The following is a 27722-nucleotide window of genomic DNA, read 5'->3' on the forward strand; positions in this document are numbered from 1 at the left end:
TTGCAGATGAGGGCAGAAAAAAACAGTCTGGATGGGGGTTTACTGTATAATTTTTATTTTTAAAACAATGAATAACTTATGCATATATTCTATAACAGATCAACAGTTGAAATGTTGCATAGCTAAAAATAAATTACAATTATCAGCAGCTTGTCAGAAAATTAACAATAAAAATGTTTAACATGCACAATAAGTTACTTTCACTGACAAAATAGTGTTGTATGATAGTACACTTGACAGACATAACAAATGTCTATTTATTTATTTATTCATGTTTATTTATTTTACTTTACTTATCTTTCTCTTCACTGACCACTTTGATCTGTGTCTTTGACATGTAACATATTAAGAGTTTTTTGTGTGATAGTGGATAGGGTCAGCCACTGATGTTGTGTTTTTGGCTCGTTTGTTTGTCTGTGTGTGTGACTTTGGTGGCGATCCAGATCCAGAATCAGAATTTACCAGTTTGCATATAGTTTATTGACAATATGTAAAATTTTGCAACCTTGGCAGAGGCTTGTTCTCTCTCAGTGCTTTCTGTAGTTTCTGTTCTCCTTTACACTCAGCTCAGGGTTTTAATAATAATAATGTGTCATATAGTGTATGTTTGAAGATGATCTTGTGCTTTGAGTAAAATGTTTAACAATAGCTACCATGTAACTACTAAAAGTAGTGTAAATATAGCTCAAATAAACAAATAAAGGACAATCCAAGTCCATTATTATTATTATTATTATTACAGTATATTATAGTAGTCAAAGTAGTGCTCGTAATAACAGTAGTGAAAAGGTTGATATGTGACATAGGCAAATACACTTGTATGTATGTGTGTATCCAAATAAAGTGTAAAAAGCAGCATCTACATTTCACATTCAATATAAAATATGACAATATTTACAATATGACAATACATGGTCCCTGAACAAAATCAGAAAACCAGTCTTGATTCACGCTGTGTCATCTCCTCTACTTCCTCAGAGCTGAGATCATTGTTTCTCAACCTGTAGTGTAAAAGGAAAAGGCAACATCAGTCAATAACAATGCACAGCCAATTTGGAAATAGGAAGTACATTTTTCCATCATACGATACAGAGTAAAAAGCAAGCTTTTTCTTGGCACTGAAACTAGAAGCACAGCTACATATGACTTACCCAAAATACAGGCTACAAAACCACCAATGTGTACTAACCACGTAAGAAATGGTTTCAAACTTTTATTTGTTAGTGTAAAACTCACATACCATACTGACTTCACATGCTTATTGTGTTCTAGGGCTTGAATCAGACATTCCACTCCAGTTCTTGTTATGCAGTTTTCTGTCAGCCTTTTACAGGAAATGAAAGAGGTGGGGCAGTTTACTGTATAGCGAGTATTCAAATGACAGATCAACTATTGAATCAGTTTCATTAGACACTTACCAAATATCTTCTAGTGATGTGCAGTGCTTAATAATATTAGCAACGGCACATGCTCCTGCACTCCCAACACCATTACCTACCAGGCTGATAATAGAAGAAAAATATTTTAACAAACACACATTATTTTTACATTTGTTGTCATTATGTAATGGCGGTGGTACAATATATCGTCTACTCTGTGTTTAAATATACTTGAGGTGACAATATTTACAGAAAGTATTACCTGAGCCATGACAGAGTTTTGCTGTTTGCTAATGCACTGGCCAGGGCCTCTGCTCCTGCATCGCCTATCTTATTTCCCCAAAGCCTGAGCATACAAACAAAGGTTAGTAAATTGAAGTGCAACACCAAGAGGATGCATGGATGTTTTGTATGACGTTTTTTACCCTAATAACTGCAGCGAATGATTGCATTTCAGCCCCTCTGCAAGCTGCTTTGCTCCTTCTGCAGTTATATTATTGTTACCCAGCCTGAGAGAAAATTAGTTATTAGTGTAATTTCAGAATCACACCTGATGACTGTTGAAATGCGCTGCCGACCTTAGAGAGAGGAAATTCTGCTTGGTCTTTAGAAGATGACAAAAGTGCTGTGTGCAAGCATCAGTCAGCTTGTTGTTGAAAAGCCTACACACAAAAAAAAATATCATTTGTACTGTAACAATCAATTGTACTGTAACCTATTATTATTAATAATCTTAACAGTACATACGCAATCTTCTGGAAGTTCTCACACTCGATAACTTTAACAATCAATTTGCAGATTCCTCTGTCTGTAATGTTGTTATTTCTGAGGCTGAAAGAGGAAAGATAAAGGACAGAGATTTTTGTTTTGCTTTATTACCCTTGATAAATGCTGTTAGAGAGACCTTGTTCACTATACTTCATACAACTAACTGTTTAACAAAGCAACATTAACATAATAATAATTCAGAGTTTATACTCACTACAGAGAATTGCAAATGTGCATGCAGGGAAGAAGCTGCTCCACTCCAACATCGCCTACAGTGTTGTTGTCCAGCTGGAGGCCTACAGGGCTCTTTAAATGCTGGAGCACGTAGGCTAGTGCAGTGCACTCTACCGGGCCAATGTTACAGTAGGTCAGTTTCAGGTGGTCCACCTCCAGGTTAGTGACAGCACCTTTAGCGATTCTGATGTCCTGCATCTCATAGATGCATTTGATTAGCCAAACAAAGCCTGGCATTGCATGCATGCTCTTCTTCTCTCCCGCTACAGGTTGGGGGATAGATTTAAAGTGTTTCTGCATGCCTTTGGACAGGCACTTTGAAACCTGCTTGATCTTCTTCTCCATCATAGTTTGGGGGCAGCACTGAAGCCACATGCTTCGATAGTGTTGGGAGAGCAGTCCAGACACAAAGGTGGCTGTGATTTGCAGATTGGGTTTTTCAGCTGCTGTAGCTTCAACCCCCGGAAGGCGCACATGTTGGTTAGTGGTGCGCAAACAGGCCCCGAAGCATTTGTTACTCTGACTTGTCTCACTCCTGTCCTGCAGCTCAAAGAGCTTAAGTATGGTCAAGCGGTCAGTGTCAACCGACAAAACGATGTACAGAGCAGCAAAAAAACACTGCAAAGTCACATGAAGGAATTCATAGTGTTTATTGTGACAGGAGGACATATCTTTGCTTTGAACAAGAAAGCCCATACAGATATCATTTTCTGTTACACCACATGTCTCCAGGTGTGTACATGAGAAGATATAACAGGTGGTTCCTATTCCATCAAAGGCGAGCTGTCCAAGATGCAAGACGGTTTTAAGGTGCTTCTGAAACCAACCCATCTCCACAGAACTCTTCAGGGGGCAGTGGTGCTGTAAAAAGTGCTGTAAGATCATCATGTAAATGTCTGTGATTGTTTGTAGTTTACCCTCTTCACAGCCCAGAAGCTCCTTATGGCACTGTGAGACAATCCAGCAGAGGACTGGACTATGACACAGTCCAAGTAAAGCTGTGTTTGTTTGTAGGGACTCCAAAATCTTTGCAGCCACGGTGGGGTCACTGTGATGCTTCTTCACAAAACAGTCAATCTCACTTGGGGAAAATCCTTTCAAGAGGACCTCTTTGCGGAGGTGTTTCCTCAGTAGAGGCCCCACTGCCTCTGGACGACTAGTTACCACTTTCCACACCCCCTTCATTAGGGAACCTTGAATTAAGTTAAATAATAGTATGTGAGCAGGTGCACGCTGGGTTGGGCAGCAGAGTCTGTGCTCATCTGAAAAGCTCTGCTTGAGCTCATCCAGGCCATCAAAAGTAAAAAGGATGAGATGTGGGTGGTCCAGCATGAACTGAAAAATCTCTTCCTGCTCCCTGTCTGGCCAGCAGCAATGTTGAAACAGCAACTCTTGAACCGACAGTTCCCTGTGTTCTGAGTTCAGCTTGCGACAACTGAAAGGGAACAGAAACAGAAAGTCCCGGAGAGCTGTCCCTCGAGTCCAAAGCAAGTGCAGCCTCTGGAGTAAGGTGCTCTTCCCACTACCTGCCTCCCCAGAGACAAGCACTGTGTCAGCCTCCACGTTCACAGTACCCGCTGTGCCAACTATGTCCTCCAGGCCCAAAGGTGCATGGGCCTCAGCACAATCATGACCTAGTTCCAGCTGGACTTCAGTGTAGATGTCATCCAATGGCATGTGGCTTGTCCCTCCATAAGTACTGAGAAAGTGGGACTGAGCAGAGAGAGAGCTGCTCAGCTTCTTCTGATACTTTAAGAACTCTGTAGTAGAAAGCCCACACACTTGATAAATGTCAATAAAATGAATGGAAATGAATACAGTTCACAATTCTGAATGAGCCACTTCCAGTATTTTCCTAACGAAACTCCACAGGTTTAAACAATGAAGAGCAGCTGCCATTGAGCTTTCACAAAGTTCCCCTTCACTGCTATTTATAACAAAATATTTTTAAGCCTACGATAAGGAAAATACCTTTTGACAGAGGCAGTTTTTCTTGGGTGAGTGACGACTCAGTTTCCTTATTTTGCTGAACGTAATGCAGTATCACCTTTGCCGCTGACTCGCCTTTTGGTCTGACATGATCCAGCAAACGCCTCGCCTGTGCGACATGTGAATGGCAAAAGATTCATGATTCAATGATTCATCATCATAACTATCATCTTAGCTTGTGGGGAAAAAAATACGTAAAAAGCACATTCCAGAAATGTAAACTATGTCTTTAAAAATACCTTGGATTCAAATGCATTTCTAATACAGTTAGTATTAAATGTATTTGAAGCAATTACATTTAACAAATAGAGAAAAGTTTTTCTGTTTGATTCATAGACATTTGTCCAAACTCTGTCAGTGTGATTTTTCAAGAAATAATCAATATAAACCCACACATGAAAAATACAGATGGCTGTTAATCTTTAGGATCTTCATTTTGGTTTGCTGACATCTCAGTTATGTTATGAATCATGCCAGAGGAATTTAAAATAATGGCATGATGCTCTGTGAGATTGAAAATTGAGATAAACCACCATAGACATGAAACCAGAAGCTGTTTCCTTCACGACTAGATCAATTACAGTTGTAATGCTGTCAAGCCAAAATGTAAAAATTTGCATAAACATGAACTATTTACTGTACCTGCTGAGAGGGGGTATATATAGGAATCCGTACTTCATCGCAGTCCCCTGATGTGAAGTGTCCTGACACAGTTAGAGCCTCGAGAGCACCATCAATGCAGCCTTGTAGCTTCCTGATAAGGCTTGGTCTATGAGTCAGGAGAGTCTGAGTAGATGGGCTCTGAGTAATGTTTTCTTCTGGACTTTCACAGCATCCTGAAAACGTAATGCCGGCAACCTGCACTTCTGGCAGGGCTTGTTTGAGAGCATAGAGAAAGACCTCACAGGTATCCACACCCTTTGTATAAACCAGGTCAAGCAACTGTCGGGCATTGGTATACAGTGCCCTACCTGGGACTTGTATGTTCTGGTACTCCTCCCATATGAGCTCCCCATGGGCCAACAGTATATCCAGAACTCTTTCCAGATGTTCAGCTGACCCACTGCTGCATAATGCATGCAGTAGCTCTGACCGTTGTTTCAGTACAAGCTCCTGGGCAAACATGCTGTCTAACTGCCTGCTTCCATTTCCAGAGACATCCAACGTGATTATCTGCTGCTTCATTGTCACCTGTCACATATTATCACGTCAATACAAGCCTCCTGCTTCAGTTTCACTCATGTTGTGCCTTGGCATCAAATGCATGTTCAAAATACACCATAGATTTTTTGTTGTTGTTACAGTGCATTGACCAGTTTTAGGAAAGGAATTAAACACCTAAAAACTACAGAACGGCTATTTAAGAATTATCACTTACATTCGAGTCTCCACAGGAAAAAGCTTTCCTCACTCCATTTGTCATTTGGGTACAGCACTGCGTAACTTCAGACTCGTCTCTTCCTCATTCTTCAGCTCAAAACAAAACTTGTTCTGCTACTCAGTCCCAGTTGTAAAATGGAGAAACAATCCTGTCAGCAAAATGAATTAACTTTCAAGATCAACTGGACTATCTTGCTATTCACTGTATGACATCATCATGCAATTCTTTTTTTGAAATGGATAAATATTGTGCCAGTCACTTCTTCTTATACAAAGCTAAATATCAACAGTAGTTTGCCTCAGTGCTTATTGTTCACTATATTGCCCTGCCATTTTGTACTTGCTTGAGGTAAGGACACTATATTTAGGCATACAGTCTAATTATGCAATTTAAATAGCAGAAGTTATTGGACTATCAACAAAGACATTTTTACCTCTAGAAATACACTGAGAGAAAGATACATGTTGGAACAGTAGTAGGTCCTTAGCGGTTGTAATTTGCTCATGCAACCACTTGATGGAACTGTTACTTAAATGAACCAGCCTCGTCTGTTCAACAAGGAGAGAATTATTCAACTTTTTGGGAGATTTCTTTATTCCGTGGTCTTGCCCGCAACCCCAAGACCTCTATTTATGCACAACAACAAATTAGTGTGTTATTATACATGTTTTGATAGGTTCTTAAAGAGTTTGTAGAAGGTAATGAGAATTTGTATACACATTCATATGGAAAATAATTCTATAGTGATTCAGCACGTTGTTTTAGATGTAAATGTCTTACTCCCTATTCCTGCATTCTTAGATGTTATATCTATCTTATTGGTCTGTAAGCCTGACCATCATCACTTGCTGTGTGTGTCTGTGTTTGGGTCCTACTTATCTGTTAACCTGTAAGAGCCATGACAGTTTCTTCACGGTGCCTTGTGGGGTAAAAATCCTCAAACACATATGACATGCATAATCAAAGACACACATAGGAATAAATTTTTTTTTAAGTAAGTTTCTTTGTTTCTTTCTTCATTCCATGCCTAAGAAACATCTCCATACCAAGGGGACTGTAACACAAAGTACTCTCTGTGAGGCATCCTGTACAAAGCTCCAACATTAGGATCTGTCATCCAAATCACAGTAGGGGCTCCAGACAAATTTGGATGGATGAGAAAGTAGAAGGCAAGAAATTGTTGATTAAGAATAAATACAGATATAGTCCCAAAATACACTTCTAAGTATTCCTGCTCCCTTTGCAACTAAATTCCTAACACTTTGTCAAAGCATGGGAAAAAAAGAAAAGAAAGCTCAAACGTCATGTATTTTGACGATATAACCTCCTTCACTCTGACTGAAATATTTGGACTCTGATGGTAGTAGTGAGTCTTCACTTGAAGTGAAAAATGTGACAAGAGACACACTCACGCAAGTTAACTTAGACTTAGCTTGTGGAATCTACTTCTCAGTTTTATGGGGCTTGTTTCGTATGGAGTCAGTTCAGTATCTCACCTAAAGTCTCACCTGTACTGCATGTCATTGCAGGTCAGTGCTGGTTTCTTCTCTATTACAAAAATATACACTACGTTGGCTCCAGATACTTCATCACTGTGGCTTCTTTCTGCAAATCAAAAGCACATGCAATGAGCTCAGTTTTAGTCCAGGTGCTCTGTACACATACGTACTGATTGGTTTGCCAGAGACTCAGAACACCCAGAAGAAAATGAGCACACGTCATCTTCTGTGTGTGTTCTGACGTAAATCTGCAAGTGAGTTTAAAGCACACCTAATTAGGTATGATTTAACTATCGTTCATATTCAGAAAACATTATAATCATCATATGGTTGACTCTTATATAACAACTTTAAAAGAAGGACTAACTGCAAACAACACAATCTAAGCAAGCCAGGAACACTGTTTGATCCATACTTGAACTTCATAAGCTGAAACAAAGAGAAATAAGCAAGATACACAAAACGAATATAGGACTTCTTCATTCTTCCCCTCCCTTTCCCAAGTGTGTTAGTGAACCGGGGCACCCTTCACATACCAAAAAGCATGATGTTCTTCTTAGTTCCACTGCAACATATGACCTGATGGCAGCCATTATCCTGCTGCTGTCATGGGGAACCAGTCTGAGACACAGTCTCTGCCGTCACTGAAACCTGGCTGTCAGTGGGACACGAAGGAAAAAACAGATTGTAGCCACTTAACAAAAGACTCACCTAATAAAATCTGTCACTGCAGAAGTCTTAAATGTCCACTGCTTTCTCACACCACTTGACCGCCTTTTCTGCCTGGAAACGAAAGTTTGTGTCACTTCGTAAACCTCACACTTCCTGCACCAAAATCCACTGTTCATTAGTAAAGTTAAATGTATTGTTTTCTGTTTTCTCTAGACCAGCAGCTCCTGTGTACCAGCAAGCAAAAAAAGCTGATTCTGACTTTGGTGCGGGAGAGTGAGAGTGGTTTATAAACCTCAGTTTCTGAGTGGTAAATGTTGTTGAATGGAGAGGTAAAGCATACTTCAGCATTGTAGATTTTATCATGTGAGCCTTTTTTTCCCGACAGTCATCGCTGACTATGTGCCAGTGCCTCATATAACCACACTTAAAAAAAACATACCTCACCTATTACTTTATACACGAGCACTGAGATCTTTTTATTACGATGTTCTAAAATATGAAGAACAATTTCACTTCATTAGCGGGGTTATGTAAAAAAAACAAACCTGTTAAACATTAACAACCTGTTCTCGTAACAGACGGAAAGATGAATAAAGGTTGATCCGTTCATGTGATTAATGGAGACATTAGAGGAAGATCAGTATGTGCAGCAATCCTGTAACAATGAACCATTCACGCCGGAAATTAATCTGAACATCGGAGGATGAAGAAGAAAAAAAAAAACCTCTCGACAGTCAGATAAAGAGGCTCTCAGCAGAGGAAGAGGATCTCTTTTAAAGGTAACTGACTAAAGGGAGCGAATGTGTGTGGTGTGACCACGCATGCATGGGTGTGTGTGTCAATCAGGCTTTAATTGACAGGTGGATTAAAGCTCACACATCTGAGAGCCCCCACCTTTTTCTTTTTTTTTCAGGAGAGGCAAAGTTGGATGGAGTCTGTTCTCCGATATCTGCCTGAGGTTTGGGGTGCTGCGCTCAAGGTTAGCATGGGCACCCCACTGAGTGTGCGCTGTCTGAGATGGGCCCTACTTGTTGGACATTCATTATCAAACTCTGTTTGCTCCTTTCATCTGCAGCTCTGTGCAGCACTCAACGTAAACTACAGAGGCACCTTGCAGCTTGACATCTCTCCATTCACTCTGTACCTTAAACAGCATGCTGCCACATCAAAGAGCTGCGGCTCCTTTTGATGTTGCAAAAAGAAAGAGCTCCAATGATCTACTAAAAACCAATGCAACTTTCCAGAGCCTTGTTTTATTCATTTTCCATCACTAAAAGTCTGGAGTCAGTCTCTAGAAGTTCAGAGAGGAGATTTGAAATTTGGAAAGATTGAACTGTGCTCTTTGAAAAAATGAAGTGAATGGACAACTGGCGAAAAAAGAGTATGACTAACTTTGGTGTTGAACGTAGAGGAGTTGGAGGTGACATTAAAAAAAGAAGTTTTTATTATTTAAAGCACACACACTTTAGGCTAGCCATAAGGAAATGGAGCAACAGGGCCCTCCATACGGAATATCATATTAAATCATGCACTAATGAAGCAAAACAAAACTGTGGCTAAGCTTTATTATTGAGATTTTGTTTCTTTTTTACCAATTTGTCCTTGTTCAACTACAAGTTAATTAAAATAATCTGCCAAAACTAATGAAACGAATTGCACGTAGACTTGCAATTTGAGCATCGGAACGGGAAAGAAAGGTGACTTGTGTGAGTGTTTCAGAAATGACTGGAATTTTCATGCACAGCCATAGTTCGGAAAAAGAGAAAACATCCAGTGAGCAGCAGTTCTCTGGACTCTGGCTGCTTTCTAATGTCAGAGGTCAGAGTGAAATGGCCAGAAAAAACAGCCAATCAAATAACCACACATTACATCCAAGATATGCAGAAGACCATCAAACAAAGGTTTTATAACACAAAACCTCTGTATTGATACCGATATTCCCAGTTTAAAGGTGCTTGGCTGAAGTATTATAAATGTGGTAGTGCAAATGGCATTTCCTCTATAGAACTGGCGTTTCAACTCATTGAAGGTCATTTTATGGGGGAATTTAAATGGTAAAAGGGAACAGGAGCAAAGAGAACAGTAACAAAAAATAAACTCTAATGGAGTTTATTTTCATTTATTTTATTTTTTTTGGAGTTCCAGGCACTGACATACATATTTATTTGGCACTATATTGAAAACTGAATTGAACTGAATTGAATATGCATGTAAACTAAAAAATAAAATGTGGAAAAAAGCAATCACATTTGAAATATTGTTCGCTTAAATTAACAATGTTTTCTGCAGATGACTATGGTGTTATTGTATGTTGTCTTTCCTCGTCGATATAAGTAATACTGTACGGTAAAGACACATGAGAAGTGTAAAACCGGTGTTTGGAGGCGCTCACTTACTGATATTTCTTCGTTCATGTTTTGGTGGGGCCTGATTTTTAAAACTCGCTGGACCAACAGACAAATATAGACTCCACCTCCCTGTCCCAGCTACAACGACATCAGAGCTGAACAAAGAGATCACCCCACCCCCCTCACGTCAGTGGGTGAATTTTTAATCCTAATTATAATTTCGTCAGACATAACACGGGGAGATATTGACAGTAAAAAGTCACATTGAAATGAAAATGTGTCATACATACTGAACTTTAACACTTTAGGGGTCAATTGAAGAGTTTTATTTTTGCCCTTCCTTCCACACATAAAAGACTGCCGTGCCGATTGGCTTTAACTCGCGGTCTTGAGTAGGCAGGAGTCGGCATATTCTGATCATTTGCATTATCCAAAGTAAATCTGCTTTGAAGTTCCTAGATTCTGTAAGAAAAAGGATCTACTTAGCCCACATGAAAAAAATGTTCAAAGCCCCTAAATTCACTGGAACAGATGTACATTATCATTGGATTTGCCTTCCCCTTTGCTCCTGTATTGGTAATAGACTACCTGATGTCCTTCTCATCCCTCAGCATTTAGAATCCTGCCTTTGCAGAAGCTCGCACCCTGCTGTGCCAGCCCACACTTCAAAGCTCCCTGCCTATCTGCTGGAAACAAAGCACACATAACACATTATGGCAGCCTCTCATTTCCCCATATTTAAGTCAGTATCATTGCTTTTTTGCCAGTGGTTACACACAGATTATTTATACCCGAAAGAACGTTTGCTGTTACCAGTGTCTCCAAACAACACAAATGCATCACACAGAGGCGACTTATCCATTACAGTTTTCCCTGATGTTGGATTTTCCCATGACTCACAGAGATTTTCATAGCTCTAAATATGGAAAAAGCCAGAGTTATTATTCTCTAAAATTCCAAAGAAGGGCATACGTAAATCTAAACGTAAAAGGCCATTTATTCTTGATTTATCCCATGTTTTAAACAAACCAACATCAGTCTGATGTATATCAGGCCTGGACCAAATAGTGAAACATTCAGTAAAATAAAAATGTGGTCATTTCCTTCTTCCAGTAGTCTGCACCATCACACTATTAATAAAGGTGTCACGTGTGGGGTAGATAGTACAATGTTCATGAGAGGAACACTAACCTCATCTCCACCCATCCATCCATCCATCCGTCTCCTACCACTTTATCCTCCACATGAGGTGTCTTAGGGGTCGTTGGTGCCAATCCCAGCTGACGTGGGATGGAAGGGGGGGTACACCCTGGACAGGTCGCCAGTACTAACCTCATCCCTAATGGGCGAAATAGTGAAATATGACCACATATATGAAAGGCATGCCAATCAACACAGCAGGAGGATTTTGGAGGATAAGTATGACGGTTCAAAAAGTTCAAAGTGGCTGACTTTCTTCTTGTTACTTTTGATACTGGTTCATATAATAAGATCAGCGTAAATTTTAAAAATGGCCTAAATCCAACACTTAAGAAGTCAACCATTTTGAATTTATTGTACAACTACAGAAGTATTCACAGGTTAAAATCTTCAGTTAAGTTTTGAGTTTTTGTGCTTGGTAAAAGTGTGTTAATAAAAGGAAAATTGACACACAAAATATATCATTTCCTCACTCACTGCCTGCTGCGGCGCCCCTAAAGGGAAATGAATTTCCTAATTTTTGTCAAACCTATATCAATGATTGATATTCGACTGTTACACTTTTACACAGTTTTAGTTTGTGCATGTCAAATAATTAATGGATTTTTTTTTTTTTGTAACTCATAATTTGCTGTTGAGTTTTTTTAGACTCCCTGGTGTCATTTCTGCAAAATGACACAAGCTGCACAAGTGCATGGATAAAATAATTTAACATGTAAAAAAAAGTTGACAATTGTTTCAAAAACGTTTTGTGCAATGTGTTTATTATTCTTTATTCAATGAAATAAACGGTTTTCACATTAAAGGACGAGTGCTCTCCTTATTCTGGTTATAGAGTTCGATTTTTTTTGCCGCTGCACTTCACCTAAAGTTCACCTAAAACTGCTCTACTGTACAGGACTGATGCAAATAAGGATGTAGGACGAAAGCGTAGATTGCCTCACTTCAAGACGTCCAGCAAACTTTAGTTTGAAAAACATTAGAACAAGTTCTACACCTGTTACTTCTTTTCACTGTCCTGAACTAAAGCTACTGAGCAGCAGGAAGGCTTAAAGATGAGACGGACACTGTCTCCAGTGCTGTCCTTTCAAAAAGTGTGAATGCATGCAAATCAAACCGTTACCCTGCAGTCGAGGTAGAAGATTTCCATGAACACCAAGGCTATTACCGACATATGTGACGAGTGGAAGGACCACAGATCAAAGTCAGGGTGAAAAAAAATTAAGAACATGTAAAAATAAAAAATAAAAAGTGCCAAGTTTACAGAGAAAAGAAGATGCAGGAGAAGACGGTTGGAATGAAGGTGCTGTTTAAGTTTATAGTTGCTTTTCTTTTTATCACCTCAAAGATCGCCCAAAAGAACAAAGATGACGTTCGCTTCCCAAAGGATTGAGTGCATAATCGGCATTTCACCCAAAAAAAGTGTGATGCAAAGAGAAAATCCATCCATTCATCCATTTTCTACCACTTTATCCTCCACATGAGGGTCGCTGGGGGTGCTGTGCCAATCTCAGCTGACCTAGGGCGATAGGCGGGGAACACCCTGGACAGATCGCCAGTCCATGACAGGGCCACATACAGAGACAAACAACTATCCATTCTCCTGAGAACCCGGAGAAAACAGCCACAATGCTTTCATGGTTTAAAGTCAAATTTGTTCTCAGGGTTGAGAGATTTGTTGATTTTTCACTTTTGGACTGAGCTGACACGACTTTCAGTGGTTATAGCAAATATGGCAAAGCAGTTTTATACAGAGCGAGTATGGGATCTCTAAGGTTTGCCAAGTTCTTTTGAAACAATATTTCTTTGAGTGACTCTATCTTATGCACTCTGTCTAGGGATTCAATACTGAAAAAAACATTTAGTTTACAAGCAATAAGCTAAAAGACAAAGAAATTAGTGTTGGCAGGATCTAAACCAGATATTTTTATATTTTTGAAAATCTCCAGCGTTAGAACTTTAGTAAGTGCTTGTAAGTACATGCCCACATAGGGTTTTATTATAACATAAAGTTGGAATGCCCATGCATTTATTGTTGCAGACCCCTGGGATTAGTTTAAATCCTAACTAAAATAACCGTTCTCATACTAGGTATATGAATTATTTTACTATAATCTTAGAGAAGTGTAAATACCATGTGATTACGATTGCAACCACTTACTTGACACCAGTGATAACAAACTCTTTTAATAGCTGAAAATGTGCGAAGCCGTATAGTAACAACCCGGTAAGCTGTGCTACGATCGAAATAAATTGTAATGACGATACAAGCCCTGCACTGGCTCGCTTACACAAATAGACATGTTCGTGAGAGGGAAGTGTATCACATTGCCGAGAGGCGGCTTCTCTGTGGCTGCCACGACCCGAGGTAAGCCGTTAAGCCACAGATGAAAGTGTGTGTGCATGTAGAGAGCGTGGCGTGGTGAGCAGCTGTGGTCAGCCAGATTTGGGAGCCTTCAGTGACACCAAGGTGATAGCGGAGAGGAGCTTTACTTCACTGCAAACACACATTTCCCCCCCATAGCCTTCATTACCTTAAAGATTAAAGACAAAAAAGTATTTACACTACAGTTTTATGTAGTCATTTGAAACAGGCGATCCTATTTAAGTTACAACTGAAAACAATGCAAAGAAGATTTGGTACAATAGCAGACCTGAAATGAATAGTTGAGGTTTTTTGAAGTGTGGTTGACACTCGGCCAGTGCTGACTTCAGCATGTGTGCTGTCAGCAAACTGCCATCACTGGAAGAAATGGCTGCCACTGGAGGCATGAGGAAGAACAAATGACAGCTTAACAAACGTATGCCTGCTAAAGAATTCTATACATTTTATTTTATTTACCTTTTAAACACAGTTTTCTAGCTGAAAACTAGGGATGGGAAACGGTATCGGTCCAATATTGGTCAAAATCACTAGACATTGGACAGATAAAAATATAGATTCTGATACAATCCAAAAATACTGTATATCACATGTTAAAAATGTAAATAAAAATCAGCAAAAGGCATTTTAGCCGAGTCATGTTTGGGCTGTTACTTTCTTCCTTTGGAGAGAACAATATTTGTTGCACAGTTTTTAGAATTACGTCTTTGAAATGACTCAGCACAAATGTGCTGTGTACAGCTTCATTGTTCATCAATGGTCTAAAATGACTGTACCGGATTAATATTGGTATCGGTAGATACAGTCGTTTTTGTAATCCGACACAAAAAAATTGGCATAAGATGTGACTATGGTTTCAGATTTAACATATTAGCTCATGGACCTATTCAGGGCCCCTCAACTCTGCACAGCACAAGTGGAGGACAGAGATGGATGGATGGACACATTTTTGGCATTCTTGAAAACTGAAAGGCAAAGAATTAAATGAATGCAGCCATGTTCAACAAGAATAAAATGTGTAGCCTTTGTGTTTTCAGCACACTGATATATGCACTATACTGGTGAAGTCAAATGAGTCAAAAAGCCATTTTTATAAGGAACAGGTTCATACTTTAATAAAAGGGTATTTCCCTTGGCACAGATCTGCTATCAAATAAATAAAGCAATTAATCAAATACAATCTATAAAAACTAAAAGTCATGGAAATACAAAAGGGAGGGGGGAGGGGGGAGGGAAAGAACAGCTAGTGCTAAACAATTTTCCTTTTCAACAAATACCAAGTAAGAGTGAGTCTGTTTGAGGAGAGAGAGAGAAAGAGAAGCAGCTTATGACATGGTCAGAGAATTCTTCGTCTCTGCCGGGTCAGATTGGCATGGCGGATACGAAAGTAGGATTATATAAATTGACAGTAGGCAAGTGAGATAGCTTAACAGTAATTCATTGTAAATAAGACTTACTTTCTTTCTACATGATGCTGATTAAACCTTTCTATTGTCAAATATATACACCAGATTTTAAAATAATGTTGATATGCCAATATTAGTGGTGTGACAGATACTGTAGTAACCAGAGACATGGCTTTGGATACTGAGTATCCTACAGAACAGGACAGAAGATAGTGAATCTAGACCAATTTGTACGGCATGAATTTTTATCGTTTCCAAGAAGAGGCATTCATAGCCTGATAGATTAAAGTGAAGACCTGTCCTCAAATCAATAATTTGATAAAATAAAAAAAATAAAATAAAAATTGAAATGTAAAAATTACAAAAACATTTGCACGAGAACTTTGTTTCCCTCCGAAAATATAGAAATACTGCAATAACAGAAGAGGGATGAAGGGGTAGAGAGACCATGATGGAACCAGGCTTTGAGAGCACGTTATTAAAACAAGGCTTAATTTCATTTAAGGAATTAAACCTTGTTCCCAACCCTTAACACATGCTGTTGAGGTGTGATTTGTAGTTTCATGTCAGGGCAATTTTATGAATACCAGGCAGCAAATAATAAAAAAAGAGGTGTGTCTTTAATAAAACGGATTGTTTGAATGATTTTTTATTATTATTTCAACCTGACCGAGCTGTTCACGCATAGTCCTCCAGTAGCCGTCACTCGCAGTGTCAAATAAAGCCTCCCTGCTGGACAGACAGTCACCTACTTTCCATCCGTCCAAACAACTGTCTCCACACTGCTTATATTTAGCGTCAAACACATATCAGCACCGTTTGTGGATAGAGTGGAATAAAGGAGTTACAGTGTTACAAGGTGTCCAGTGGCATGGACTTGTTGCCTAAGAAAAGCAGCGTGGGGGGTGAGGAAGCTGAAGTATGGATCACAGCTGTGATCCCCTTGGGGAATGACATCGTTAAAACCACTGGGTCCCGTGAGATGGCCCGCCTGACTGGTGCCTCATGCTAAAGGGAAGCATTGCAGCTGTGAGGGGGACATTGCTGTGCTTGGGACAAAATGATTACCGTCATAAATACTGAACAATTCGGGTATGAAGTCTGCTACTTAATATCTACCTTGGAGCAAGGCACTTTCAACTCTCACTGCTCCAAAAGTTGCTGCAGTAGAATCAACATCTGTATGTTTATAGTAGCACCCATGGAGCATTGTGGGACACGATGAGCCGACAGTCCCTGTTGGCAGGAAAGCAGCAGTGATGAATTATGGGTCTAGTGGAGACTGCGGGCCGGGCTGAGTGTTATCCAGCACCAGAGGAATGAGACAGCTGAAAGAGCCCACAAAGAAAGACCTGCTGACAGCTGCAGGAAAGGAGGATGCCACAGAAACACAGGGAGCACCCATGTGACCCTGGGCCAGGGGCTGCACAAGAGAGCCACTGGAGAAATTGTCTGGCCCTGATGTCAGAAAACCAGAAAGAAAACAGACACATGACAACACCCGGGTGTGAATTTAAAAGCATAGTCAGCAAAACCATTTCTTTACAAAAGAAATAAACAAAACTACTCTTAATAAATAAAATGGCCAAATTCCATACTGATAAATAAATACATCAGACTCTGGCTATTTTCAGACATGAACTCCCTCTATGTGCAGAGATTTGGTTCAGAGACACATACTCCTAAATGTGCTATTTTCAAATGACAAATGCAGTGGGACATTGTCTGGATGAGACACATTCGCGACAAGCAAGGTGCCTTCTGCATGCCTAGATACTCCGGAACTCGCAGGAGAATCTCTGGAGCAACTTCTGCAGACATTTGTGTTTACACATACTGCCTGGACAATCTCCAGAGTTATGTGCACGTCTGAAAGCAGCTTCTGACTGACTGAGTGTAACAAGGCTTCAGCTTTTATCCGACTCAAATGCTCTCTATTATTCTGTTTTTAAGTGCATCATGGGACTAAGCCTTGCAATTTAAACCTTTGGGTAAAAACACTGTCCAGGTCCAGGAATTGAAGAATTGAAGCGTTGTGGTTAATGTTTTTAAATGGGTAAAAGGCTGATGGTGTGGCTAACTTATCTTTACACACTATTAACAGTCTACATGAACACTCAAGTAACGTGCTTTGATATGTATTCAAAAGTATCGCCACGTAAATGAAAGAAAATCCTTTTTGTTCTACATAAGCTACCGCACAGCACTGTGTTGAGAGTTGGGGTTTTAGTCATTCAGCCGTAATTACTTGGTCACAGTCACGTATCTCATCAATGGTTAGAATGTTGAAATGAAGAGAGGAGAGCTAAGAGACTTAAGCGATAAAGTCATCTTCTAGTCAAAATGGGGCTCCTCCTAGTGGTCTTACCATATGCAGTTGCGTGGGGAAGCAAACAAGAGCCTCAGATTGTGAATATAAAGATATCACATTATCAATAAAGCTTGTAAAATTGATAACAATACATACCTTATGTACAGTAAAAGTTAGTAAAAGTAAGGAGCTTCTCGACACCGCAGTACTGCAGATCGTGACACATTTCCTCTTCTTCCAAAACATTTTTTGAAAAGAAAATTACCTCTGAATGCCGAGTCCAAGTCACCATTATAACAACAATTAGAATAAAATTAGAGGTAGCAGCAGATTTGGGATCTATGTTCTTTTCTACTTTATAACACTTCAGCATTTTCCTTCCCATTGAACTTGCTTACGGGGATATTGTGTGCTTAGTTCAGAATCTTCATCATCTTCGAAAAACCTGCCTGACAGCCAACTTTAAATAATCACGCACCCGTGACTGCACTTTAAGTGGTTTTCAACAGACACCAGTGTCGTGACACTCACTCACACATACACACACATGCACGCTCACTCTTGCTATACCCACACATATCCAAACAACGTTTCACACACTCACACACACACACAAGCTCTATGCCCTGCTCTTGTATTACCTATTTTCCTTCATATATTTTCATATTTACACCAGTCTTCCTCCTGCTCATCCCTCCGTTTCCTTGAAAACCTTTGAGCTTAGTGGTCTGGAACGGTTGTGGTGCTGGTTTGAAGCCGTAGAGTTCATCTGGTAGTGGGATACAAGGTCGTGGGGCGAGGAGCTTCTGAGCTGGTTTGTTGATTCTGTCCTTCCATCCCTCCTCCTCCAAGGTCCCAGCTGTGAACCTCAGTCCTGCTGCTTATCCTAGCTTATGTATGTTTGACCAACCTTTCTATAACACATCAGCACTGGACTGCCCCTCCCATCACCCTCCTCCCTGTGTCTTGTGTCACCAACAAAGCCACTCAAGGGCTTCCTGGGGAGGAAGCCCACTGCCACCAGTGTCTTCAGGTCTGGCTTGGTTTTGTGGGGACTGCAGGAGTGCTGAGGAGTGTCCAGACAGGGTGGACATTCAGGACTGATAAAAGTGGTGGTAGTGGTGATGGTGTTCATGGTGGTGGTGATGCTCGTGCCGCTGCACGACTTGTGCCAGTGCACCCTCATAAAGTAGCACACTCGGCAGGTCCCTCACCTGCTCCTTCTCAATCACCGGTCCTGAAGCTGCCAGAGGGCCTAGAGCACGGTGGCTCTCCTTGGACCGCTGCTTGTGCTTGCGGTAGGGGGCCGAGGACTGGTGAGGAGGGGTCTGGCTGGGCAGGGCAGGGGGAGGGGGAACACCTCGACTTCTCATCACTTTCCCACTGATCTGAGCAGGAGGTGTGCGGATGTAGGCCTTAGGAGAACGGAGGCCGTGTTTCCCTGAGTCCTGGCCGCGTTGCCGTGGCGGATGGAGGCTTTCCAAAGCAACAGTGTCCACAATAGTCTGCAGGCGGCGGTGGTGGGAATGGGTGTGGCCGTTTTCCGGTTCATGGGAGCGAGAGCGAGTCTGGTTGGATGACCGGGTCTGTGGCTCTGCCTTTGCCGGCTCTGGAATAGGAGCTGTGAGACACACATAGGTGATATTTTAGCGGAGATAAACAATTCCCTTAAAATAAAAAAAAAATAAAAAATGATAATTTACTGCTCACTAATAAAGATGTGCTGAAAAGCTCCATGACAAGATTCTGGCAGATTCATTTCAGGTGGCCTCTTTCTGTCACACTGTGACTCAGGACACATTCCTGTTAGCACTCTCCTAACAAAACAGATATTAAACTAATCACATGTCATCACTTACCATCAGATTAAGGCTTCTACCTAATATTTCACTTGACAACAGTCTGTTCTGTTGATGGGTTTCAGTCTTAAACACTTGACATATTGTGCTTGCCTGAGCCCAGATGTTTGTATTGGCGACGAGCTCAGCGTGCTGGTCATGCTACCTAATGGCTCCAAGCAGGTGCCGCAATAATGAGGGCCCCTGGATGCAGCTTCAAAGGGCCCACGGTCTGTGGTTCTTCCTCCCCTTTCCCCCTCCTTACCCCTGGCCCCAGTCCACTCACCAGCTCCAAAGCGGGATGTGTAGTTTTCGATGCCTGCCAGGTCCAAGTAGTGGTTCCTGCGTTCCAGGTTCTCATCCACACAGTGGCGCTGGCAGCCTGGCTGGGTGTGGTGGTCACTGTGGTGGCGCCTGTGGACACAAGCGGCACCTTTCATTAGATTGCAGTTTAGGTCAGCTGGGCTCAGTATGGTAGTGTTTGGAGAAAGTAACACAAGTGTTCCTTATGATCAGGCAGCAGCAGTGTAATTGTTACAGAAGTGAGACTGTAACTAGAAAATCATAGGTTTGAAGCTCAGCTCTAAGTGTCTATACAGAGGGTTGACGCTACCCTCCCCTGTCAACTGCTCCTTAGCACAGTTGATGTCACTTTGGGCAAAACTAATTTAAGACCAGATGAGCAGCGCAGATTCCAAGTGTGTGAAAAACAACTGCTACTTGAAACTTTTTGTGAGATGATTTCTAGTTTTCAAAGAGTTAAAACAGAATTATATAGGATGGTAATAATAAACGTCATAATATTCTTTTTGTTGACACCACAACTTCTAATTATAAAAAAACTAAAATATTTGGGGGGGGGTGGCTTACCTTAGGAGAGCTCGAGTCTTCTTGTCTGTAGTCTTGGGGTCTTCTATAGACTTATCATTTTTTTCTCTGTGGTGGGACAAGTCTGTGTATGTGTGAAAGACAGAGGGCTATAATCAAAGAGAACTACACAGAGAAGCCACAGACACACACACACACTAACACACATGACAACAGTCACACAAGCCTCAGAAGAAAGCAACCTTTGTTTTGGATTTGTACTTTGAAGGACTATAGAAAATCAAAAACAACAATGCTTCATTTATTCTACTTTCAACTTCCAGCCACTTATAAGGCATGGAATGAAAGACTTCTGAAATTGTTTCTTAAGGCTGTGAGATCTGATTACCCTTTGAAATTAGCATGAAGGGAACTGGTGATATTTTCAAAACTTGTTCAATGTAAAATCATTTGATGGATATTTATAGCCGAAACAATAGGATGCAAACAAACAGGAATATATACTTTTTGAGAGACTTTTTTTCACTGAATACTTGTTTACCAAGTCATCAGTGAGAAAAGCTAAGTTGAGCGTAGCTATATTTTCCCAGCAGCTCTGAGAAGGGGGGCAGGAAGAGAGAGGGGGAGACGAGAGGAAAAAAAAGGAACTTTGGAGAAAAGAAAAATGGCTGTGGTTATCAAAAGAGCTCAGCACATCTCTTAAGGTTTCTTTCAGAGTATTTGAAGGCGCTGAGGGAGGGGGCCCACTCTTGGCTCTGTCACTCCCCCCATCATTAAAAATGAACCCCATTGAGTGGGAGAGATGGAGCGATGCAGAGACTACATGGAACAAAGCTCTGACAGGCCTGAAGCAGCTGCCTTTCTGCATGACAACAAACACATCTCTGGCTGAGCTGACAGCAGGCAACACAAGAGGGACCCTAAAACACCTTCTCTTCCTCTCCACCCCCACCCACTGTGTTAATGCAGGCTTTACCTGCCGCACCCTGTGTACAACTCCTCCACCGCTGGCTAGAATCAGGTGCCACGGAGAGCTTGACTCGCAGCGTCTTGCTGCTGCCAGGAGAATGGTTGACGGAGGCGTCCACGACCTCGTAGATGGTGTGGAGCAGGCTGGTGATATCCTGTAAAGAGAGAGAGAGACAGACTGTAAGGGAATGTGTTTCATCTGGACTTTTTCATATGCAGCTTCCTTTTATCAATTAATCATAAAGTTTAACCAAAAAAAGGGAACATACAGTTGAAGACAGGTATCACTTTTATATCAAGAGTTCCAAATTCTGTAGCTTTGAGCATGTATCTTGCTTGCTTGGCATTTAAAGAAGTGACTCAGATGACAGAAAACAGAGAAACACATTGATGTCAGTTGTTTTACTTCTGCTTTCCAAGTGAAGGGATCAGACTGGGTGTAGAGGCAAGGTATAAATTCATAAAAAGAAATGTCTTTACAGAGGCAGGGGAGGCTGACTGAGATGTCAGTAAAGTTACAGCTGTGTAAGCTCCACACTCTCTCTGTTCAATTCTGCAACGCTGTTCTGATATCACATCTGCATATGGAGCAGCATCTGTGTAGTTTTCAAGTACACGCACAAAGAAACGTGGATACTAGAGTTAAATGTAACATTTCAGGATAGATAATTAAAACTTGATGGAGGCTGAATGGAGGATGTGGCTGAGACAGGGTAGGGTCGTGTTTGAACACAAAAACCAGAATGGGGTAACTGAACCATATTTGAACCATGGGTGTTAAAATTGCACATGAAATAAAAATGTCTCTTGTGGTAGTTAAGAAGAATTATTTGCACTTTTATGCACAACACTTGGCTAATGACTCCCTCCTGGGTGTGAGCAATAGTGCTAGATCGTTTTAGAGCAAACTTAAGACATTTCACGTGTAAAATAATCTGATTACAGTCTCTAATATCTTGTCAGTGTTTTTCTTTGTGAAGCTTCTTCATCAGAGCTCATTTGACAAAACTGCTGAGAGTTAAGCCTGTGCCATTCTGACTCACAGTAAAAAAGGACTATTATGAATTCTTCAGGGACTGGTTCCACATACTGGTTTTAAAAACACAATCTTTCTGTATCATTTTGGTTCCATTCTCTTTTTCATTTGTGTGATCGGGTAATACAAAAAAAGAGTTAGAGAAGAAAGCACTCTCATGAGCTGTGGAGCCACAGGCAATGCAAAAAAAGCTGCACACCCAACTACACAGAGGACAGCTCCAGTCTCTCTTCTCCGTTTCAAGTTGCTCTCAAAAAAACACAGGCCTTTCTGGATGTTCTCTTAGATCTGTACCAGGCAGACACTAGACACGAGGTACCTCACAGAAGCGGGAACACACAGACTGTGCTGGATTTGGTTCTTAGGATTGAGACTGGGTTAAAGGTTTATAACTTCTATCCCCACATTGTTTTAAAGGACCACAAAAGCCAGAAGAAAGCTAACAATGAAGTTATTGATTCATTTCCAAGTAAAATGAAATGGGGATTTTACAAGCCAATTGCTGACCAGTCTTTTGGCAGTCTCTATAAATGTGTGCAATACAAATGTCACATAGATAGTGTTTAGTTTGTAGTAATGCAATTAAAAAACCCAGCAGGTGGATATTACCTCTCTGGTTACTTTGCCGTTGTTGTCAAAGTCGTAGAGGGTGAAAGTCCACTCCTGTCTGTTATCCTCCTCCATGGACACAGCACACTCCAACTCCTGAAATGGCACAACGTTGAACCATCAATACCATCCACTGTGCATGTGAGCGATCATTTGTATACGTCCCACCATTGCCACAGGGGAAGTAATAAATGCCCTGTTTAGTGTTGACACTCACTTCAAACTGGAGTTGTTTCTGTGGCCTTGTGGGAGAATGGCTGACCCTCTCGTGCATCTTCTCCTCCACACAGCAGCTGTCTATCTTCTCTGGGGGTAAAGCCACTGCAATGACACATACAAACACACACAAAGATAAAAGGGTGAGCCTGAGGATAGAAATGTTGCGTGCAGTCATAACCTGAGGATATGCCATTGCCTTCAAGTGCTGCTCATGGACTCCTGCTTCTGAGCTTTGCAGCAGAAATTAAGTTGTGCATACAAGTTCTCTTATAAATCGGAAATAAATCCATAACAGCCACTGTCTGCACTGTTTATTGGGCTGTATTTTTGTGTCAAATGTAAGATAATTACTGGTTATTTAATATATTTGAAGCTTTTGTTGGACTACATACACAGCACTCACAGCTCACAAATAAGAAGTCCTTTGAATTTCATTTGGACTTGTGTGTTACAGTTCTTGTAATAACAGTAAGGAAAGGGCAGAAATGAAAGCACAATTTGGATCACAGTCTCATGTCAAAACAACGTGGCCAAGAAATCAGAGATTGATTTGTGGCCTTGTTGTGGTCATGTAAGAACAAGGTTCAGTAAAACAACATGATCATAAAACAATCTAAAGTGCATCCACCATGGAACTTTTGGTTGAGCCATTTATTTTTGCAGTGTTTGATAACTTGATAACTGCAGTTCAAATAAGGCCTGTAAGATGAGAACATCAAAACTGTGACTCGAGTCCAAAATGTCAATAAAACAACAGTAAATAATGCTTTGCAGTTGGATGCAACAACTGATATAAAAGATTTGGGGAAAATATGTAATTGTGATTTTGTCTGATAATTATTGAAACTGCAAAATCTCGTCAAATCAAGGCTCAACTAAGAGTTCACTGTGTAATAATACTCTATGCTATATTCTAAGACTGAGTTCAAAAAATAGACTTTTACTTTGATGATCTGATATCAATCCATAAAATCCACAGATGTATTCAATCATTTATTCATTTACTTATTTATTTACTGAAGTAGACAAGCAATGGATGAGGTCTCCATCAGGCTTGCTTTTCCAAATATGGTTACTCCTTGTTTCAAAAAAACTACCTGGCAACTATTCTATCTATACATGCAAGGAACATTTGTCTGTCTGTTAATCCCACAAGTGTCCAACGGGCTTCAAACTTGGCAGGTGACTAATTAAGGGCACCACTATGTGCAGTGCCAACTTTGGCGGTGTTTGGATTAGAATCACTAAAAGTGATTGACATAACATGGTAGTTACACTGTTTGATGCAGTGGTCCGCCCAGGTAGATAAAAATAACAAACCTCTCAGTGAAGATGAGTGCTTATACTTCAGTGTTACGTGTTACCGCTTTGCTTCGAAACCCACATTTGGAACATGGGACTACAGACACAGAGAACATTTATCTCAGCTATGGACGGTGTACATGTCAGTCATTAGGGAGTGTGTGAGTTATCCAGAAATATTTACTTGTTTGTTTTTGTGTCAGTTCTCAACCACAGCCATCGTTTCCCCTCTGATCATTTCCTTTGCTTAAGCATCCTACTTCCCTCAATCAAAGCCCTTTAAAGTCCATGAACACACCCAAAACCCCACAGACACCCCCCTCCCCCACCCCTCTCTTCTCCTCTCTCCTCCCACCACACTTTGAAGTCCCATTCTCAAACCTTTTTGGAAAAGGATCACACCAGCTGTAAAACAGAATCGCTAATTAATTAAGCCAAGTCAAATCTGAAACACTGTTTGTTTGCTCGCCAACAGAGCAGACACAACAGCCCAATTTCTTTCCTCCCGATCCAAGGCAGATCAAAGCGGACCTGTCTCATCCCTGGATATTGGAAAATGCCAGAAATGAAAGGCGTCATCCTGAGGAGCTTTCACCAGGTTTTTGGAGAGGAGCAACACTTTGGGTCCCGCTGCTTGATCATCTGAGGTGCTTAAAGGAAACATTGTGTGCAGGGGCAAATCTGTTCCGTAGCAGGCTCAATATGGTGGTGAGATGCTTATCTCGGAGCTAATAAAATGCCGGGAGGAGAAACAGCAATCTGCTATCACCCTCGCTCCATGACCCCCCAACCCACCACCACAGACATAAGCTCCCTCTTTATGAGATGAGCTGCCACAAGGGAACTGGCTGCACATAACATCTGAGGGGCAGGACAAGGGCAGTTGAAGCTGGCAGCCTCCGCGCCAAACCTTTTCCAGCGGTCTTACTACACAGTTGTGCATGCACACACTCGTACACACACACAAACACAAGTTCTGGCAGGTTGGGAAAGCTGCAACATACTGTGAGTAGTCACGTCCAGCTTAGCTGCATTAAATATAACCAAGCCTGTCCTCCCTCACAGACAGCACAGCACTAGGCACCAGGGTGATTTTGGGATGGTGAGGATCCGGTGAGCTAAAATAAAGATTTCCCTCTCCTTCAGAAGCAAACTGAAACTGAAGTATTCATAAAATCAAAACACTCCATATTGATTGATTGAGATTCTTGGGGGACAGCTGTGGTGTTTACCATGTGAATAATGTGTAACTCAACATCTTTACAGGAAATGTCTACATCCACAAAAAACGACTACAAACGCTGTAGTACACATGCCAGACCTGTATGTGTAACACTGTTACACCAAAAGCAGAGACGAATACGCTTAACATGCGCATGTGTACAAACATTTTTTTAAAGTTGTATCCGGATGTGTATACATTACAATGTATACAATCACAGAATCAGAATGAATCGAGCAAGGGGAAAGAAAAGAAATAAAATAACATAAAAGTTATCATATAGCGACCAAACCAAACAATCTCCAAACACAACAGGAGAATGACGACTAAGATAGCGACAGTGAATGCCAAGACAGAGATAGGACTATGACATCATTGTTTGCCCAAATCGCATTTTGTTTGTCTACACGAAAACACAAGGGTCATTTTATTGAAAACCAAAATAAAGAACTTTATAGATTATTGTCACCTTGTTACCAACATGTTTGACAATTTCTCCAACACACAAACACTCAAACAAACACTAGTAACAACAATGAATACCAAAAAAGTCTGTGAGTATGAAACCAAACAATCAGAGATCAACAACCATGGAATAACAAAAACATTAAATCTATAAAATGGTCTCAGTAAATTTGCCTCTTTTTATCGTGGAGAATGAACTGCATATAATTTATAGCATCTGTCTTCAAGGGAGGACTGGCTCAGTTCAGCCCAGTGATTAAACATCATTTAAAACTCCATTTATCAGTCATGTTATCTCTTGTCTCACTAATTTGTCCATTATCCGCTGAAGCAGAACTTAACATGTCTGCCACACTTGAGCTGGCCTCACTCGACTCTTCATTTCAGCCTGCACCTCACGTCCAATCCTATCTTTAAATGGGAGGGTGAGACTTTCTCCTCCTGCGGCTCTTAATCCAGGATCACATCACATCAGGGAAAGAACATGAAGGAGTGAAAGGGAGGCGTGAATGAGAGATGGAGGAGGTGAGGAGGCAAGAGGGGAGGTGAAGGGGGTACCTCATCAGCACAGTGTTGGAACTTAGAGAATGGATGTGGACCAGCAGAGAGGAAAGGAACAAGTACACTAACAGTGTTTTGCATGCTTTTATTCAAATTTCCCCAAATGTGTTGTTTATACTACACGTAATTAAAGTGAGTCTCAAGGTGCAAAGGGGTTGCATTCAGGGTCTGAATTTTTCATGGAATGTTTTGGGTGTAACATCAGTTCAACCAATCAGAGCTTGTGATTCCCTTTAAAAGCCCACCTGTGCCCGGTGCATTGCTATTTAAAAGGCGAGCTGGATCTGCTTGTGTGCGCGAGCAGAATAAATGCAAAATGGAGAAAACGAGATGAAAATCAGCCTTTATAAAGACAGGTTTGAGGATTTTTAAAGAAACATGCCATAGGCAGGTTTGAGTCGATGGTGGTGGGACGGACGGTCTCACATGATGCATACAGATAATTGTTGTTTTACATTTAAGACAACACATAGTGTCAGCACTAATGTGTGAGACACTTTGCTCGGTTGCATTCGATTTTCAGCTGAATCAGCAGTATAACAGTTTACTCATGAGGGGAGGAAAGAGACAGAAGGACAATAGCAGGATGTGCCTGTGTGTCTGTGTGAAGCCCCAGCAGTCAGCACCCCCACGCTGATAAGTAAGTGTTCCTTGTCCAGTGGACCCTCTGCCTCCTATCAACACCTACATTAGGATAAGGAATTGCACTGACATCAACCTGCATTTAACTGATGAAGAAGAGGAGGACCTGAAGCTCAAGCCATGTGTGGACCAGGTTTTTCTTTGGTCAATGGTCAACCCACTGACGGACTCACTGATGAGTACAAGTGCATTTGTTACCTACACATCAGAGGCGCTGGGCGTATAAATGACAACTGTACCAGATGGACACTTTGCACTGGGTATAAGATGGAGCCTTATGTCTTTCCTGCTCCTCCCCTGACATACATTAATACCATACATCATGTAACCTTGTCTGTAAAAGAAATAAACAAGGTAAATGACTGGTTGACTGAAAACACTGAGGTCCATTGAACCACAATGGGTTTGCCCCTCGTTTGTAGTTTCCAGCTTTATACTTACAAGTAATAATTATTGTGTAC

At 41.0% G+C, this 27722-nt stretch overlaps 2 protein-coding genes across 3 annotated transcripts in view; both read right to left on the reverse strand.

The window, feature by feature from the left end:
• Positions 1-40: 40 nt before the first annotated feature.
• Positions 41-5941, reverse strand: nod2 (nucleotide-binding oligomerization domain containing 2). Of its 2 annotated transcripts, XM_044030008.1 has the most exons (11): positions 5749-5938; positions 5013-5561; positions 4353-4479; positions 2362-4141; positions 2127-2210; positions 1958-2041; positions 1805-1888; positions 1642-1725; positions 1419-1502; positions 1241-1324; positions 41-1001 (listed from the first exon to the last, which is right to left on the reverse strand). In XM_044030008.1, the coding sequence occupies exons 1-11, from the start codon at positions 5791-5793 to the stop codon at positions 929-931; spliced, it is 3078 nt and encodes a 1025-aa protein (XP_043885943.1). In that variant the 5' UTR covers positions 5794-5938; the 3' UTR covers positions 41-928. The 2 variants fall into 2 exon arrangements, with proteins under 2 accessions (XP_043885943.1, XP_043885944.1); XM_044030009.1 differs by lacking the exons at positions 41-1001; positions 1241-1324; positions 1419-1502 and having other exon boundaries at positions 1648-1725; positions 1805-1862; positions 5749-5941.
• Positions 5942-14938: 8997 nt separating this feature from the next.
• The window catches only part of nkd1 (NKD inhibitor of WNT signaling pathway 1), a 31021-nt gene continuing 18237 nt past the window's right edge, over positions 14939-27722 (reverse strand). The window contains exons 5-10 of the mRNA XM_044030955.1: positions 23068-23171; positions 22851-22946; positions 21213-21360; positions 20279-20360; positions 19695-19822; positions 14939-19191 (exon numbers count right to left, since the gene is read on the reverse strand). Coding sequence (XP_043886890.1) covers positions 18665-19191; positions 19695-19822; positions 20279-20360; positions 21213-21360; positions 22851-22946; positions 23068-23171 — 1085 coding nt within the window. The 3' untranslated portion in view covers positions 14939-18664. The remainder of the gene's footprint in view (positions 19192-19694; positions 19823-20278; positions 20361-21212; positions 21361-22850; positions 22947-23067; positions 23172-27722) is intronic.

This window comes from Solea senegalensis, linkage group LG7, assembly GCF_019176455.1.
Source record: "Solea senegalensis isolate Sse05_10M linkage group LG7, IFAPA_SoseM_1, whole genome shotgun sequence".
NCBI lineage: Eukaryota > Metazoa > Chordata > Actinopteri > Pleuronectiformes > Soleidae > Solea > Solea senegalensis.